Raw genomic sequence first — 17,351 nt, 5'->3', positions numbered from 1 at the left:
ATATCTCTCATGAATAAATAAATAAAAATCTTAAAAAAAAACAAAAAATCCAAACCGTAAAGCATCTGAATGTAAAAGGATAAGAAAAAAATTTTTTTTCATGGAAATAGTAACCAAAAGGGGGCTGGTAGCTATTTTATGATGAGACAAAATAGACTTAAAGTAAAAAAGGATTATAGGAGACCCAGAAGTACTACACTGATAAATGGTTCAATTCAGCAAGAAGATACTATCATAAAACACATACAAACCTAACAGAGTCCCAAAATTACATGAGGTAAAAATTGACAGAATTAAAGAGAGAAATAGATAATTCTGCGAAAATAACCAGAGATTTCAATACCTTATTTTCTTTCTTTCTTTCTTTAAAAGATTTTATTTATTCATTCATGAGAGACACAAAGTGAGGCAGAGACAGAAGGCGGCTCCATGCAGGGAGCCCTCATGCGGGACTCGATCCTGGGACTCCAGGATCACACACACCCCAGGCGGAAGCCAGGTGCTCAACCACTGAGTCACCTGGGTGTCCCTATTTTTTTTTTTTTTTTAAGACTTATTTCAGAGAGAGAGTGTGCACGTTTGAGAGAGTGCAAATGGAGGGAGGGGCAGAGGGAGAGAATCCAACTCCTTGCTGAGTGTGGGTCCTGATGTGGGGCTCGTTCCCACAACCCCAAGATCATGACTCGTGCGCAAACCAAGAGTTGGATGCCTTGGGCCACCCAGGTGCCCCTTCAATACCTTACTTTCAATAATGGATAGAAAAGCCAGACAGAAGATCTGTAAGAAACAGAGAACTTGGTCTGATTCAAGATGATGATGTAGTAAGAACCTGAACTCCACCCTCAGGAACAGAGTGCACCTACAGCTACATATGGAACCAATTTCCTCTTAAAAAAATCTAAAGGCTAACTGAGTGATTACTATACAGCAAACAAGAAAAAACCACATCAAAGTGGGTAGGAGAGGCTGGGACACAATCTAACCATGAACCCCCACCCCTGGTGCTGTGAACCACAACTTGGAGGGAACTTAAATACCTGAAACTTCTTCCTAAGGAGTGAAAGGTTCAAACCCCACACTGAGCACCCTAACTTTTAAGATAGGAACATAAGAGATGAGTCCCCCTAGTGGGTCCCACAAGTCTGTAGCAATCTGAGAAATGCCTCTAAAAAGGGTTTGTGTACTGGAACTGACTTGCCCCTGCGTCCAGCTCAGAAGAAGCTTAAAGTGGAGAACATTAACCTGCTTAAAGCCTCCACCTGAAGGGCAGGCAGCTAAATTAACTTACACATCTAGAAGCCTGCTGGAACACTCCAGGGATGAAGCACTCTCCCTTTGCTGTTTCCCAGAAGGGAACCTTTACATGTGTCTGGTGCCCTGACTTTTGTGGGTGTTGCCCAAGAGGACATCTCTTAAACACCTGTCTCTAGAGAACAGAGGTGTTTGGGTTTCTAGTCACATGGGAACATAATAATCACCTAGACAGGAGTTCATAACCCTCCCCTGGTGCCCCAATTTTTGTGACTGCTGCCAAGGAATACTTCTACATCACCTGACACTGGTGGCCAATGGAGCTTACATTCATGAGTCCCCAAGGACTGTAACCAATGCACAAAGAGTGCCTAAACGGCTACCAGCTACCATCCCTCCCGGGCACAGCAAGAGGCAATTGACCCAGGAGCTTAGTCTTTCTGTGCAGGAGGCCTATTAGCTAATCATCAGAACCTGAGGGGCAGACTTCTAATGATAACAATCATCTGGAGGTTGACTGATATCCTTTCCATAGACCTCTGAGGGCAGGCACTAATCTTCATGCTCACCCTCTGCCATGCTCCAGAGGGCCAGTGTCTCCTGGAAGGGGGCTTTCCAACTGGTGCCTGATGCTCAAGGGGCACCCCTTAATCACTTGGCTCTGGTGCCTGAAGGAGCTTGCATCCTGGATTTTCCAGGGACTGTGTTCATCAGAGGGATGGCCCTTGGCAGGCTACCACCCTCAGGATGCTGCACAGACAATAGACTAAGGCATACCTTGAGTTTCCTGTGAAAAGGCCAATTGGTCCTGGAGCTTTGGACTAAGGGCAGGACTCAGGTTTCGCAAACATTTAGTGGCTTCTGGTGCTTCCTTAAAGAACACAGGCTATAAATGCCATCTTGGTGCTCTTGGTCTTTCTCCAGTTTGTTGGTATCTCCCAGAACGGAGGTCATATACTTGTCTGGAACCTCTATTTTTATGAATGCCACCGGGGGGACATACCATACCTGCCTGGCTCTGGTGGTCAATGAGGCTTATGCTTGTGCCTCCTGAGAACTGTATGTACCTCCATACTTTTAAAAGCAGCTGCCTAAAGGTCTGGGTTCCAGTCACCCTGAATGTAGATGCAGAGATCCTCCATTATGGGACACTGACACCTCTTGCCACATCCTTAACTACTGGGAACTATTAAAAATAAAACAGGCTGCTTGACACACTCAAAGCTTTGAGGGATGACTGAGAGCTGGGGAAGGACCAAATGAAAAGGTTCAACTCCTCTACAAGGTCATTCCTTCAAGACTAGAAAAGATGTTCCATCTACTGTACAGAAACCAATACAGAGGGTCAAGCAAAATGAAGAAACAGGAATATGTTCCAAGTGAAAGATAAGCTAAAACCTCATAAAAAAGCCTTAAGGAGGGACGAGGCCTGAGTGAGTCAGTGGTTGAGTGTTTGCCTTTGGCTTAGGGTGTGATCCTGGGTCCGAGATCGAGTCCCACATCAGGCTCCCTCCATGGGGCCTGCTTCTCCCTCTGCCTCTATGTGTCTCTCATGAATAAATAAAATCTTTAAAAAAACCACACACACACACACACACACACAAACCCTTAAGGAACCTAAGAAAATGTATTAAGAGTTCAAAGTAATGGTCATAAAATGCTCACTAAACTGGGGAGGAGACTGGATGAACGGAGTGAGAACTTCAACAGGGAAAAAATTATAACAAAGTGCCAACCAGAAATCATAGAGCTGAAGAAATATAATAATGGAACTAAACAATATAATAAGGGGGTTCAATAGCAGACTAGATATGAAACATAAATTAAGGATCAGTCAACCTAAGGATAAGGCAGTGGAATTCACCCAATCAGAGCAGCAAAAGAAAAATAATGATATAAAAGGTAAAAATAGCTTCAAGAAGTGAAAGGATATCAAATGGACTCATATTTGAACTGCAAGCTTCCAGAAGAGCTGCTTCTTCCAGAAGAGCTTCCAGAAGGAAAGGAAGAGGCAGAATTATTATTTGAAGAAATATGCCTGAAAACTTCCTAAATGTAGGGAAGGAGATATACACCAGATTCAGGAGGCCCAGAGAGTTCCAAAATATATGAACCCAAAGAGACCCACACTAAGACACATTACAATTAAAATGTCAAAAGTTAAAGACAAGGAGAGAATATTATAAGCAACAAGAGAAAAAAATTGTTACATATAAGAGAATCCCCAAAGACCATCAACAGATTTTTCAGCACAACCTTTACAGGCCAAGAAGATATAGCACAATATATTCAAAGTGCTAAAAGAAAACAACCAAGAATACTCTACCTGCCAAGATTATCTTCCAGAATGGAAAGAGAAAGAGTTTTCCAGAAAAGTGAAAGCTAAAGGAGTTCATCACCACTAAACTGGTTGTAGGAAAGATGTCAAAGGGACTTCTTCAGGCGAATAAGGGAGCTAATTGGTAACAAGAACACATGTGAAACTGGAAAGGTAAATATATAGGATAGTAAAGGTAGGGAATTACTTATAAAGCTAGTATGAAGGTTAAAAGACAAATGTAATAAAAATAACTTTGATTCAATAATTAGTTAAGGGAAATACAAGATAAAAAGATGCAAAATGTAAAATCAACACCATAAAATGTGGGGAGCAGAATTAAAATGTTGAGACTTAGAATGGGATCAAACAAGTTGTTAGCAACTTAAAACAGACTTATAAGTTGTTATAGGTAAGCATCATGGTAACCACAAAATAAAAACCTACAGTAAATACCCAAAAGATAAAGAGGAAGGAATATAAGCATACCACTAAAGGAAGTCATCAAACCACAAAGCAAGTGAACAAAAGACTAAAGGAACAGAGGAGAACTACAAAAACAGCCACAAAACAATGAGCAAAATGGCAATAAGCACATACATATCAATAATTACCTTGAAAGTAAATAGATTAAATTCTGTAATAATAATAAAAAAAAGAATGGCTGGCTGGATAAAAAAACAAGACTCATCTATATGCTGCCTGCAAGAGAGACACCCAATGAAGAAATGGAAAAAGAGGGCAGCCCAGGTGGCCCAGCGGTTTAGTGCCGCCTTCAGCCCAGGGTGTGATCCTGGAGACCCAGGATCAAGTCCCATGTCAGGCTCCCTGCATGGAGCCTGCCTGTGTCTCTGCCTCTCTCTCTCTCTCTCTCTCTCTCTCTGTGTTTCTCATGAACAAATACATAAAGTCTTTAAAAAGAAAAAAAAGAAGTGGAAAAAGATATTACAAGCAAATACAAACCAAAATAAAACTCTGGTAGCTACACTTGTATCAGACAAAATACTTTAAACAATGACTTGTAATAAAACACAAAACACAAAAAAGAATGTTATATAATGAGAAAGGGAAAAACAAAGAAGTAGATTTAACTTTTGTAAATATTTATGCAACCAACATAGGAGCCCCTAACATATAAGCACCAGACCTAAAAGGAGAAATACAATAATAGTATTTAGATAATTATTATAATTTATTATATATAGGGACTCTAATGCCTCTATTAGTTCAATGAACAAATCATCTAGACAGAAAAATCAATAAGGAAACATTGATCTGGACAGCCCCGATGGCTCAGCGGTTTAGCGCTGCCTTCAGCCCAGGGTGTAATCCTGGAGACCCGGGATCGAGTCCCACATTGGGCTCCCTGAATGCAGCCTGCTTCTCCCTCTGCCTGTGTCTCTGCCCCTCTCTCTCTCTCTGTCTCTTGTGAATAAATAAATAAAATCTTAAAAAAAAAAAAAAAAGAAAACGATTGATCTTAAACGATGTATTAGACCAGATGGACTTAATAGATATTTACAGAACATTCCATACAAAAGCAACAAATATATGTTTTTCTTTTTTTAAATACATGTTTTTCTAAAAAAAAAACAAAACAAAACATGTTTTTCTTAAGTGCACATGGAACATTTCTAAGATAGATCATATGTTAGGCCACAAAACAAAGTCCTAGTGATTTTAAGACTGAAATAATATCAGGCATCTTTTTCGACTATAATTGTATGAAACCAGAAATTAACTATACAAAGAACACTAAAAAATTCACATGTATGTAGAGATTAAACAACATCCAACCAGTGGATCAAGAAAAAAATCAAAAGAGAAATAAGGATAAGGATATACCTTGAGACAAAGATAGAGATGTAACATAACAAAATTTACAGGATGCAGCAAAAGCATCTAACAAGGAAGTTCTAACAGTGAAGTTGATAGCAATAAATGCCTACCTCCAGAAACAAACTAAGTTTACACCTTAAAGAAGGGGGAAAAAGAGAACAAACGAAGGCCAAAGTTAGTAGAAGTAAGGAAATAACAAAATTTAGGGAAGAAATAAATGAAATAGACTAAAATAGCAATAGGAAAAAAAATCAATCTCTTGATGAGACTAAGAACTGTTTCTTTGAAAAATTGAGCTAGACTGACCAAGAAAAAAATACTCAAATCACAAATGAAAGAGATGTTATGACTGATATCACAGAATACAAAGGATCATAACAGAATGCTATGAAAACTCATATGCAAACAAACGGAACAACCTAGAAGAAATGGATAACTTCCTAGAAATATGTAAATTAACCAAGACTGGATCATGGAGAAATACAAAATCTGAAAGACCAATTACTAGTAAGAAGACGGAAACAGTACTTGAAAACCACCCAAAAAACAAAAGTCTAGAACCATATGGTTTCCCTGGTGAATTCTACCAACGCTCAAGGAAGAATACCAATCCTCAAATTCATCCAGAAAAGAGGAGGAAACTCTTCCAAAACATTTCACAAGGCCAGCACTACCCTGTTACCAAAACCAGACAAGGATGCCACAAAAAAGAAAAGCTAGAGGCCAATATCCCTGATGAACATAGACGTAAAAATTCTCTCCAAAATATTAGCAAACTGAATTCAACAGTACATTAAAAGAATCATATACCATGAATGAGTGGGATTAATTACAGAGATTCAAGGATAGTTCAGCATCCACAAATGAATCAATGTAGTATATACCACATTAACAAAATGAAGGGTAAAAATTATACAATGATCTCAATAGATGCAGAAAAAGTAAATGACAAAATTCAGTATCATTTTATGATAAAAACTCTCAACAAAGTGGGTATAGAGGGAACATACATCAAGATAATAAAGAGCACATATAACATACTCAATGGTAAAGATCTGAAAGCTTTTCCTTTAAGATCAGGAGTAAGACAAGAATGTCTGTTTTTTCAACTCTTTACCACTTTATCACTTTTATTCAACAGAATATTAGAAATCTCAGCCAGAACAATTAGGCAAGAAAAAAAAAGGCATCCAAATTGGAAAGAAGTAAAACTGTCATTATTTGCAGATGAGATATTACATACAAAAAATACTCAAGACTTCATTAAAAAAACTGTTAGAACTATTAAATTCAATAAAGTTGCAGAATACAAAATACACAAAAATATGTTGTATTTTTTACACTAATAATTATCAGAATAGAAATTAAGAAAATATTCCCATTTATACGTACACCCAGAATTCCTAACATCTAGGAATATAGTCAAGAAGATGAAAGATTTATATATTGAAAACTGTAAGACATTAATGAAAGATATTGAAAAATGCAAAAATGGAAAGATATTCTATGTTCATGGGTGGGAAGAATATTGTTAAAATATCCATACTATTTCAAAGCAATGTGTAGATTCAATGCAATCCTTATCAATTCTGCATTTTTCAGGGGACACCTGGGTGGCTCAGTGGTTTAGCACCTGCCTTTGGCCCAGGGTGTGATCCTGGAGTCCCACATCAGGCTCCCTGCATGGAGTCTGTTTCTCTCTCTGCCTCTCTCACTCTGTCTCTCATGAATAAATAAATAAAATCTTAAAAAAAAAAAATTCTGCATTTTTCACAGAACTTGAAGAAATAATTCTAAAAATTTATGTAAAAGACTCTGAAGAGCCAAAGCAAATAGTGACACAATAGTAAGTTAATAACTTCCACAATGTTAAAAACCAGTCTGAAAAAATATTATTTAATACTTCAAATTACATGGTAACTTAAAAATAACTGTTTAAAGATACTTAAAAATGTTGCTCGCTAGACAGAAAAAAATATCTGCCAGTGATTTCAATTCTAACTCCAATGACTTCTTGTACGTCAATATTCTTTTCACAACAGTTATCTCTCTTAATTTTAATCCTACTTCCATGACTGCTTGAACCTGAAATATGCTGAAATGTCCTCTAACATAGTCTTTGTGTTCTAGGCAAACACAAACATCATGTTTTCATTTTATGGAAGTGCTTTCTGGGAAACCCCCAACTAAAGTTTTTTAATGAAAAAAATTTGTAAATACAAATGTAAATATTTACAAAATAAACATGAAGAACTGGAAGACATTATGGGAATTAACTATTTTATCTCCTGCATTTTATAGGTACAATTGAGGGCCAGAGAAGTATTTAATTACACAGCTGGGACTAGAACCTAATTATGTGGCTTCCTAAAATACAGATCAACTAAAAACCTTAAAGAAAATTATTTTTAAAAATGCAGACTTGGGGATCCCTGGGTGGCTCAGTGGTTTAGTGCCTGCCTTTGGCCCAGGGCGCGATCCTGGAGTCCCAGGATTGAGTCCCACGTCGGGCTCCCGGCATGGAGCCTGCTTCTCCCTCCTCCTGTCTGTCTGTCTGTCTCTATCATAAATAAATAAATAAATCTTAAAGAAAAAAAAAAAAAAGCAGACTTGGGGATCCCTGGGTGGCTCAGCAGTTTAGTGCCTGCCTTTGGCCCAGAGCGCAATCCTGAAGTCCCGGGATCGAGTCCCGCATCAGACTCCCAGCATGGAGCCTGATTCTCCCTCTGCCTGTGTCTCTGAGTTTCTCTCTCTCTCTATGTCTATCATGAATAAATAAATAAAATCTTTTAAAAAAAAATAAAAGATAAAATAAAAATGCAGACTTACTTTCAAGCATTTGGAATAGACAATACTACTAGAATGATGTATTGGAAGTAACAATGAAATGACAAGACTTCAAAATGTAAGGAGCATGACCTAGTGCTTAACAGTAATGTTGGACAAAATATAACATCTCTTTCAATTAAGATATTGACACATTTTGGGACACCTGGGTGGCTCAGCGATTGCGCGTCTGCCTTAGGCCCAGGGCGTGATCCTGGAGACCCTGGATTGAGTCCCGCATCAGGTTCCCTGCATGGAGCCCTGCTTCTCCCTCTGCCTGTGTCTCTGCCTCTTTCTCTCTGTGTCTCTCATGAATAAATAAATAAAATCTTAAAAAAAAAAGATATTGACATGTTTTCAGTAATGAAAGCTGCAGGAGGCAGAGATAAATGTTGATTATATCCTTAAATAAGATCAGGAATAAGGTCACACATACAAAAATCTTAATACTTTTAAATACAAGTTGAAGCTTACAATTTAAGAGTACAAAGCAAAATCATAGTAACAGAAGAGAAAGTAAATATTGGTTTAAAGTTTCTTGAAGGTTGGAGGCAAGGCAATCAATGCGGTCACTGCCGGGCACAACTGTCCCACCTTGTCTTCCTCAGTGCAACCCATTACTCAGCAAATCTCTGAGTAATGAAGAAAACCTGAAAACATTTGGGAAATTAAACAATCCAAATGACTATGGGCACAATTATAAAGACTGATCAAATTACAGGAATGGTTATGAATTTGACCGACCTCAAAGAGTACATGGAGGAGACAATTATGAAGGCCCTTGATCATTAGAATCTGGATCTGGATGTGCCATGCTTTGCAGATGCTGTAAGCACGACAGAAAATGTAGCTATATATATCTGGGAAAACCTCCAGAAATTTCTTCCTCTGGGAGTTCTTTATAAAGTAGAAGTATATGAAACTGACAATAATGTTGTCATCTATAAAGGAGAATAGCTTTTAGGAGTTAATACTGTAGAAAAACTAATTTCTTTCAAAGGTCTTTATACCCTTGGACTATTAAGAAATCATCGCAAAAAAAAAAAAAAAGTCATCACATAATTGTTACACTTCCACATTGTGTTCTGGAGTGCCTGATTTATTGAAATCACTGTAGGACCTATTGTGAATTCAAATCTATTTTAAAATTAAACTTGTAAAAAATATTCTGAGTATCACTTAGTCTTTGTATCTGTAGATTAAAATCACTTCACTTCAGTAAAATGTTGTGGTGTGGGATTTAAAAGGAAAATAAATCAATTCTTGTTTTTCCGTAAAAAAAAAAAAAAGTTTCTTGGAGGTCATTTGTAGGCAAACTTAGGCTGCCTCTCACTCTTTCACTCTATCATGTAAAGTCCTATTTGACATAAATAACACTTCTTCAACAGTGTTTTTTAATTATTGTTTACTTGCCGTCTTTCCACTAGATACAAATCTGTGACTGGTGTTAACAAACTTAATTTAGTATTACTGTAATCTTGCCACAGAATATGTATATATATTTTTGTACATGTATATTTTTAAGGCATTATCTCTTGAGTTTGAAAGTTCAGTTTCAAGGAGAAAAATTTTACTACGTGGCTTTCTAAATTATTGAAATGAGGTAACTTAAAACCATCTTAATGCAAATAGTAAAAATAATATAAAAACTAAAATAACCAAACCAACGTATTTCAAAGACTCAGCTAATTGCAAACAGGAAACAAAAGAATCAAAAAGAACTTGTCAGATGAGAAAAATTTTGTAAGATGAAACTTATAATAAATAACACTACAAAGGAGTTTTTATTCTAATGGGAATAGTAATACAAAAAAATTATCATCTTTTCAATAAGTAAAAATAATTTTTAAAATTCTTGAAAATCAATACGACTTACTCTTTAATATCACGAAGCTGATCAACATCTTGTGATCTTGTAAAATCTGGATCATGGGCTAGCAGGTGAATCATGTATGGAACTACATATTCAGGCAACAGTGATAGTAATTTCTCTAAAGTGAAAACATTATTATTAACAATAATAATAACAGCTGTTATAAAATCCCTCTCTAGTTTGCATTCTACTTCAGTTTCCATCTTTTTCCTCAATTATTTAAAATTAGAGGCAACATGCCATCCAGATGATACTGAAATACATGTCAGTGTTGAAAGCTATTAAAGCCAAAAGGATAATTTGAGATTATACAGTGGGACCTCGGTAAAGCTGGGAAAATACTTCTTTATTCTCTGACACCCAAGCAAAGTATTTAAATCAAGCCACACTGCTGATTCCCTAAGAAAAATGCAATTTCCCTAAACAGTGTTTTTACACTATAAATAGGACCGAGAAACCAGGATTTTAGACATTAAGTATATCACAACTACAGGAATAGCATTCTACAAAAATTATGGTGTTATTATAAATACACTACAGTGGAAATATATGAAATAAACCCCACCTACAAATTGATATACTGACAAGATACACTGGCACGCTGGGAACTTTCAAAATTACTTACCAGTAGCCATGGGGTTCTGTTTAATGTACTCCCTGCGTATACTGATATTTTTTAGTAAACACTGTCGTGCATGTGCTCTTCTCTCCTTCACAGGATCTTTGGCACACAAGGCAAAGATCGCCATATATTCCAATGGCAGCAGTAACTTCACGAGAGCTTTATGCAACTTCTGGGCAAATATCTGCCTTACTTGGTAGCACTCATCCTACAGCAGCACAAAACCATAAATACTTAAATAAAAATGTTAGTACTTTTAAAATCATGACAAAATAACCTAGTTAAGAAAAAAACTGGCAAACTTTAAAGAGCAGTTTGTTTCAAATGTCTTCATTTAAAAAATAATGGTAATTATACTGGAGAATAAAAAACAATACTTAGAAGATACTTAGAATAGTTGTAATAGCAATTCCTTTTGTGCACACAGCAAATGGATCTGTATCCACAGAAAGTAAATGTATTTAACTTTGAAGGCCAAGTGATTGACAAAAATAAGAGGAGTACTTACGTTAATAACAAGTGCACAGAGCTGAAACTGTTCTGGAGTTATAATTTCATGGTAACAAGGTTCCTGAGCAAGCTTCATTATGGCACTACCAGCAGCTAATCGCAAGCGAGACATATCAGATTTACTATAAACAAACAAAAAAGAAATAAACATTTCCTATAACCATTATCATTCACAACAATGTTTTGATCCCTTTTTGAGTGTTAATGTCTTTAGCATAATTTATGCTTAAATTGATATAATGTACAAATATCTGGGAAAACTACTTTGAGTCCTTGAACTCAACGCAAGGAAAAAGGTTCAAATCATTGTGACTAACGACAAATTTATTTATCTTCATTTTTAGTTATGTTCTAGTGTAGATCCTCTACCACAGCCAAGCAGCTCTGCTTAGGATCACAACTTAACACTAATTCCAATGTCAGTAAGAACCATTTACATCAGGAACGGTATTCCTCATTTTAAGAGGAATACACATTCATTGTAGAAAACTTGATTAAATCACCCATATTTCCTACAGTTTTTAAATGCATGTACATACACATGCATATGCATACACATACACACACACACACACACACACCCAGAAATCTAGCCTAAGCCTACACATCTGATGAAATAGAGGGGCTAGCAATTAGGAGTTGATTTACACTACAGAAGGGGAGGTATCAAAAAATATCTAAAAGGAAAGAATATGGGAATGAGAGCCAGTATCTATCTGGGCTACTAGTCTCTGGGGCAGACTTTGTAGCAAAAAAAAAAAAAAGGAAGTCCAGCATTCCCAGCCCAGCCCAGTATGCCCAGTAGTTTATTACCTAAATGGTAAAATGTGACAATGAATGGGATGAAAGGACAGTTTTATTTCAACTTTTATGTGAAACATACTATGGTTATGACATTTTGAAGACTTCAGGAAATGTGGAAAGCTGTCGGAGTCCATCATTAGCATACAAGAGGAGAAAACATGGCACTCTTGGACAATAGGATTATCAAAGTGAACACTGATATTCTTGAAGGAACTTCAAATGGCTTCTGAGACAAATAATTCAGGAATTTAAAAAAAAAAGTAACTACCATCTGGGTGCTTAAGTCTGTGCTAGTCAGTGTGTGAAACTGTCACAGGCTTTTTCTCATTTAATTTTCACTCTGTAGGATGAGGAAATTGAGGCTTAGAAAAGTGGTTTATATAAGTTCACACAGCTAGTAAATGGGAGTGTAGAGTTGTAGAAGTTTCTGATTCTAGAGCCCAAGTTAAACCATGGGATATGTAATACCTAATTAAGACTTGCCTAATTATTTCATGATTTATGTGTGTTCCACAATTAACCATTTGCCTATTTTCTATGATGATAAACAATGATGAAAAGAACATGTCTGTATATATGTATTCGTAAGATTCCTTTATTTCAGGAGTATAAAAATAGTCAAAATGGTAACATTTATAAGGATCTAGACAAAATGCCAAACTATCCAGCCAAGATTGTGCCAATTTATGTTCAAAGGAGTAATGAGGAGACCCATTACTCTGAACCCATGAAAGAAAAAAGTGATTACTTTAATAAATATTTTTGCTGATTTGAGAGGCAGGAGGTATTGCTAAGTTTAAGCTGTATTTAATGTATTTAGTGATGCTAAACATTTTTTAAAAGGTAAACTGATAATTTATAGTCTCTATCTCTATTGGGGATCCTATTTATCACTGATTTCTAAGAGCTCATTATTAAGCCTTTGCCATAGTTTCCCCAAATATAAAACTTCTCATTATCCCTAACTCAGCTTTAATCTTCTAATCTGTTCCTACAAAAACTACCCTTGGCTTATTCTATGATTAAGATAATTTTCCATGGTTTTCTTCAGTGTATCAAAGCATTCAGCATCTCTACTATAATTTGCTCATTTCCAAATCTCCTCACTGAATGCATATTCTTGGAAGGAGAGATTTTATACCTTTAAAAAAAGCACAGCAGTACCTAGGATGACAGTGCTCAATAAATAATGAATGCATAAATTTAAATTTATGTTAAATGTAACCTGTAATAACACATTTTAAAGGAGGAACACATCACAAGTAGAATTCTTTAGTTTTATCTGTTGGTACTCCTGGACCCTTAAGTCAAGAATTTGAAACAAATACGATCATGAAAAATTTGTTATTTTATTTTATTTTTTTGTTGTTTTTATTTTCATCTTAAAATGAATAGAAAGAAGAAATGGTGATTTCCAAAACAGTGAAAATGTGTAGAAATGGAAACAATTTGTTTTTCTCATTCACAGAACTCTGTTTTAATCTTTTGCAAACCACCAGAAAGGCTGTAACTTTTCCTCCTTTAAACCCCTCCACTGAAGCTTGTATTCCTTTCATAGTACCAAGTCACTCCACTTATTCAATCACTATACTACAGGGCAAAAGGTAGGAACTGAATCTTACTTGTTTTCGCTGCAATGCTTTTCATGGTGTTTTGAAAAGAGTAGTATTTCAACAGATATTTGCTTAAGTAAACTAAATTTTGAAGCCAACTGTAACATATAATGATTACAACTAAACATTTACTAGAAAAATCTGGTCTTTAAAAGTGAAAACAAACATTCCATCATTGAGATGAAAACCCCAAGTGAGTATATTAGATCTGATCCTGAGTGTTGGCAAACTGAATTTAAATAAAATATTAAAAAAAAAATTCTGATCCTGAAGCATATGGTACAACATTCAATATTAATTAGGTAAATAGTTCCTATGTAAGTTCTACCAACATTTTGAGCTGTAAAAATTGGAAAGGAAGAAAGATCTCACCTGATCCTCTTTTGCTCTGTCAGGTCACCCTCACTAACCAACATCGCTGATAATAATCGAAGAGTTGAATTGGCAGATTTAGACTGGTTGTTTTTCATACCCAACAGCCACCTTACCAGAAGTTTAATTGCCTGTACCTATAAAATATTAACATGCTAAAAAAAGAAAGGAACTTAAAATTCCAATTAGATGGAAGATTAATTTATGTCAATTAGATTAGTGAGGTTGCTTAATTGCTGGTAGACATGTTTTATTAAACATGTCTGTAGGATAACGATAACAGTAAGAATATTTATTCTGTTTAATCTATAATATGCACTTTTCCCAGAACTGTACATTAACTTATTTGATGTCCCAAGCAAGCTTACAAGGCAAATGTTTTTATTTCCAATAGATAAGGCAACGAGACACATTACTACGATGGATAATTTGCCTAAACTCTGGCTTGTGAACCCAGGCTTTTCACACTTGTCCAAGATTTTCAAATTATTTGAAAATACATTGTTTAAAAATAACTTTTTAAACTATACCTAGTATAGTGATTAAAATGAGCTATTTAGATAGATGTTAATTTTTTTATAAGTACTGCAAGAACTATCTTGAAGAAATCATTAAGTCTGATTCTATCTGACTATCCTGATTTAAAAACTAGGAGATTGCATAATTATTTGTGGTCATAATTACTTGGAAGTTTATACTCAAAAGAATGCTACCAATACACATGAAAGAACTAGCTAAAGGATCTAGGTGCTATTTATGATATTTATCATAAAAAGGAAAAAGGAATTGATGGAACACGACTAGGAAGCTACAAAGGGTGAAAAACATTATCAATGAAGATGATAACAAATGAGTCTTGCTTCAATCCCAATATTACACTTTAAAAATTACCTTTACTGAAGTAATTTTGTATGTATCTAAAGTTACCAATTTGATGACAAGCATCTGTTTTGCCAAGTTAATATTCCTATTTTTGTAGAGAGTTGTAGTGAGGTTAGATCTGAGATGCTTCTGAGCGTCAACATTCCACAAATTTCTGTGTAAAACAGCCTCACTGAAATTTAGCAAGCAGGAAGTTCTACAGAAGATGCTGACATGTATCTATATGTAAACAACTCAAAGAGGACTACAGTTTCTTTGAGAAACATAACTTTTGATTTAAAAATAAGTACTTCATGCAACACAAAAGTTATCAAGGCCTATACAAATTTACCTTTGCTAGTACTTCGGGGGAAACCTCTTCATCTGGAGACCATAATTTTCCATTCTTCTCACCTGTTGACTATAGACAATTGAATATATTTAACTCTTAAAACAAAAGCAATTTTAAGGTTTCCTTCATTAAGTTTTTCATGCCGAACAATGCAGTGCTCTAGGAAACCTAGAGGAAAGTCACCAGAACTTGAAAAAGAAGAACAAAGTTGGAGGACTTGATCTTCCTGATTTCAAAACTTACTACAAATTTATAGTAATTAAGACAAAATGGATGGTACTGACATATATGGCCATATAGACCAATGGAATGAAACAGAGAACCCAGAAAACCCTCACATATATGGCCAATTGATTTTTAACAAGATTAAGACCAATTACTTCAACAAATGGTACTGGAAAAACTGGATATCCACAAGCGAAAAAAAAAAAAAAAAGGATGAACTTCTAACACATAAAAATTAACTCAGTATAGAGCTATAGATCAAAGATCTATTAATTTAAGAGCTAAAACTATTAAAATCCTAAGAAGATGATACAGGGGAAAATCTTCATGATCTTTGATTTGACAAATATCTGACAAGGGTTTAATACTCAGAATATACAAAAAATTCTTACAACTCAGCAACAATAAACAACACAATTAAAAGCATGCAAAGGACTTTAAATGTCCAAAGAAGATACACAAATGCATAAAAGCACATGGGAAAACAAAAACAAAAACAACCTTCTACATTGTTAGTCATTAGGGAAAGAAACACAAACCCTAACCACAAGATACTACTTCACATCCACTAGAAAGGCCATTATCAAAAACACAGAAAAGAGTAAGCATTGGCAAAGACGTGAAGAAATTGGAAGACTTGTGCCTTGATAGTGGGAACACAAAATGGTACAGTCACTGTGGAAGATAGTGTGGTGGTCCCTCAAAAAGTTTAACAAAGAATGACCAAGTGACTCAGCAATTCCATTCCTTAGTATATACCAAAAAGATCTGAAAACAAGGTCACAAATGTTCAGATCAGCATTATTTACAAAAGTCAAAAGGTGGGAAGAAACCCAACTGTCCATCAACAGATGAATAAACAAAATGTAGGCTATACATACATTATTTTGCATAAAATGAACTTCTGATACATAATACAAATGAACTTTGAAGTCATGATGCTAAGTGAAATATGCCAGGCACAAAAGGACAAATATTGTATGATAAGAGGCATCTAGAAGAGGCAAATTCAAAGTCAGAAGTACAACAGAGGTTACCAGAGGCTGTGGGAAGGAGACCATGGGGATTACTGGTTAATGAATACAGAGTCTCTGTCTGAGATTGAAATGTTTTGAGGAAAAAAAAAAAAAAAAGGTTTTGAGAAAATGGTGGTGACAGTTTCACAACAATGTGGGTACATATTTTAGGTGGTGGTTTGGGTCATTTTGGAGAGCTGTTTGGTTTTCCTGGGTATACAGTAGGAATACACGGTATTAAACTTGTTTTTTAAAAAACAAAACAAAACAAAACAAAAACACCAACCCAACAACAAATATAGGAATGCTGGTGTATTAATGTAAGTGAATTGTACACTTTAAAATGGCAAAAATGCCAAAAGTTTATATTATATATAAAATTTTACCACATAAACAACAAAAAAGAGCCACCTTAAACTACAATCTAGGTATCTAAGAGGTGTCTTAAATTTCACGTTTGTTGCTATTCACATCTATCAACAGTGCAAAGAACAGCGAAAATGTTAAGCCATGCTCTTCCATTCTTGTCTATTACATCCAAATCGGGGAAGTTAAAGAGAATGGAATGCACTGGCAAATGTCTTTCTAAGTTTGGATATCAAAGGCTTCAAGACTATTGGATCATGTGGAAGGAATAGGTAAGCTGGACAAATTAGCACTGCATTGAATGTCATCCACTCCTTGACCAAGTAGGCCATAAACTTCATTACATCTATTTGGTAAAGCAGTGATTCTTAATCAGAAGTATATTTCAGGAATCACTTGGGGAGCCTTTTCAAGCTATAAATTTCCAGGCTCCAACCCAGGGCTAATAAATTAGCATGCGCGCACACACACGTGCACATACCCACCAACCCACACACTTCAATA

At 35.6% G+C, this 17,351-nt stretch overlaps 1 protein-coding gene and 1 pseudogene across 4 annotated transcripts in view; one reads left to right on the top strand and one right to left on the bottom strand.

Annotated features, from left to right (window-relative positions):
- The window catches only part of PDS5A (PDS5 cohesin associated factor A), a 152,092-nt gene that overhangs the window by 25,636 nt on the left and 109,105 nt on the right, over nucleotides 1-17,351 (bottom strand). For all 4 annotated transcript variants that reach the window (XR_013368760.1, XR_013368764.1, XM_077879064.1 and 1 more), the window contains exons 22-26: nucleotides 15,241-15,309; nucleotides 14,028-14,164; nucleotides 11,237-11,360; nucleotides 10,732-10,936; nucleotides 10,110-10,224 (exon numbers count right to left, since the gene is read on the bottom strand). Coding sequence is in view for 2 of the 4 variants with exons in the window: in XM_077879064.1 (XP_077735190.1) it covers nucleotides 10,110-10,224; nucleotides 10,732-10,936; nucleotides 11,237-11,360; nucleotides 14,028-14,164; nucleotides 15,241-15,309 (650 nt within the window). In the remaining 2 variants the exon portion in view is untranslated. The remainder of the gene's footprint in view (nucleotides 1-10,109; nucleotides 10,225-10,731; nucleotides 10,937-11,236; nucleotides 11,361-14,027; nucleotides 14,165-15,240; nucleotides 15,310-17,351) is intronic.
- LOC144291524 (6-pyruvoyl tetrahydrobiopterin synthase pseudogene) lies at nucleotides 3,063-9,381 on the top strand (annotated as a pseudogene).

This window comes from Canis aureus, chromosome 2 (genome assembly GCF_053574225.1).
Source record: "Canis aureus isolate CA01 chromosome 2, VMU_Caureus_v.1.0, whole genome shotgun sequence".
Classification (NCBI taxonomy): domain Eukaryota; kingdom Metazoa; phylum Chordata; class Mammalia; order Carnivora; family Canidae; genus Canis; species Canis aureus.
Note: the sequence above shows the minus strand (reverse complement) of the source record. Positions and strands in the feature narration are given on the sequence as shown.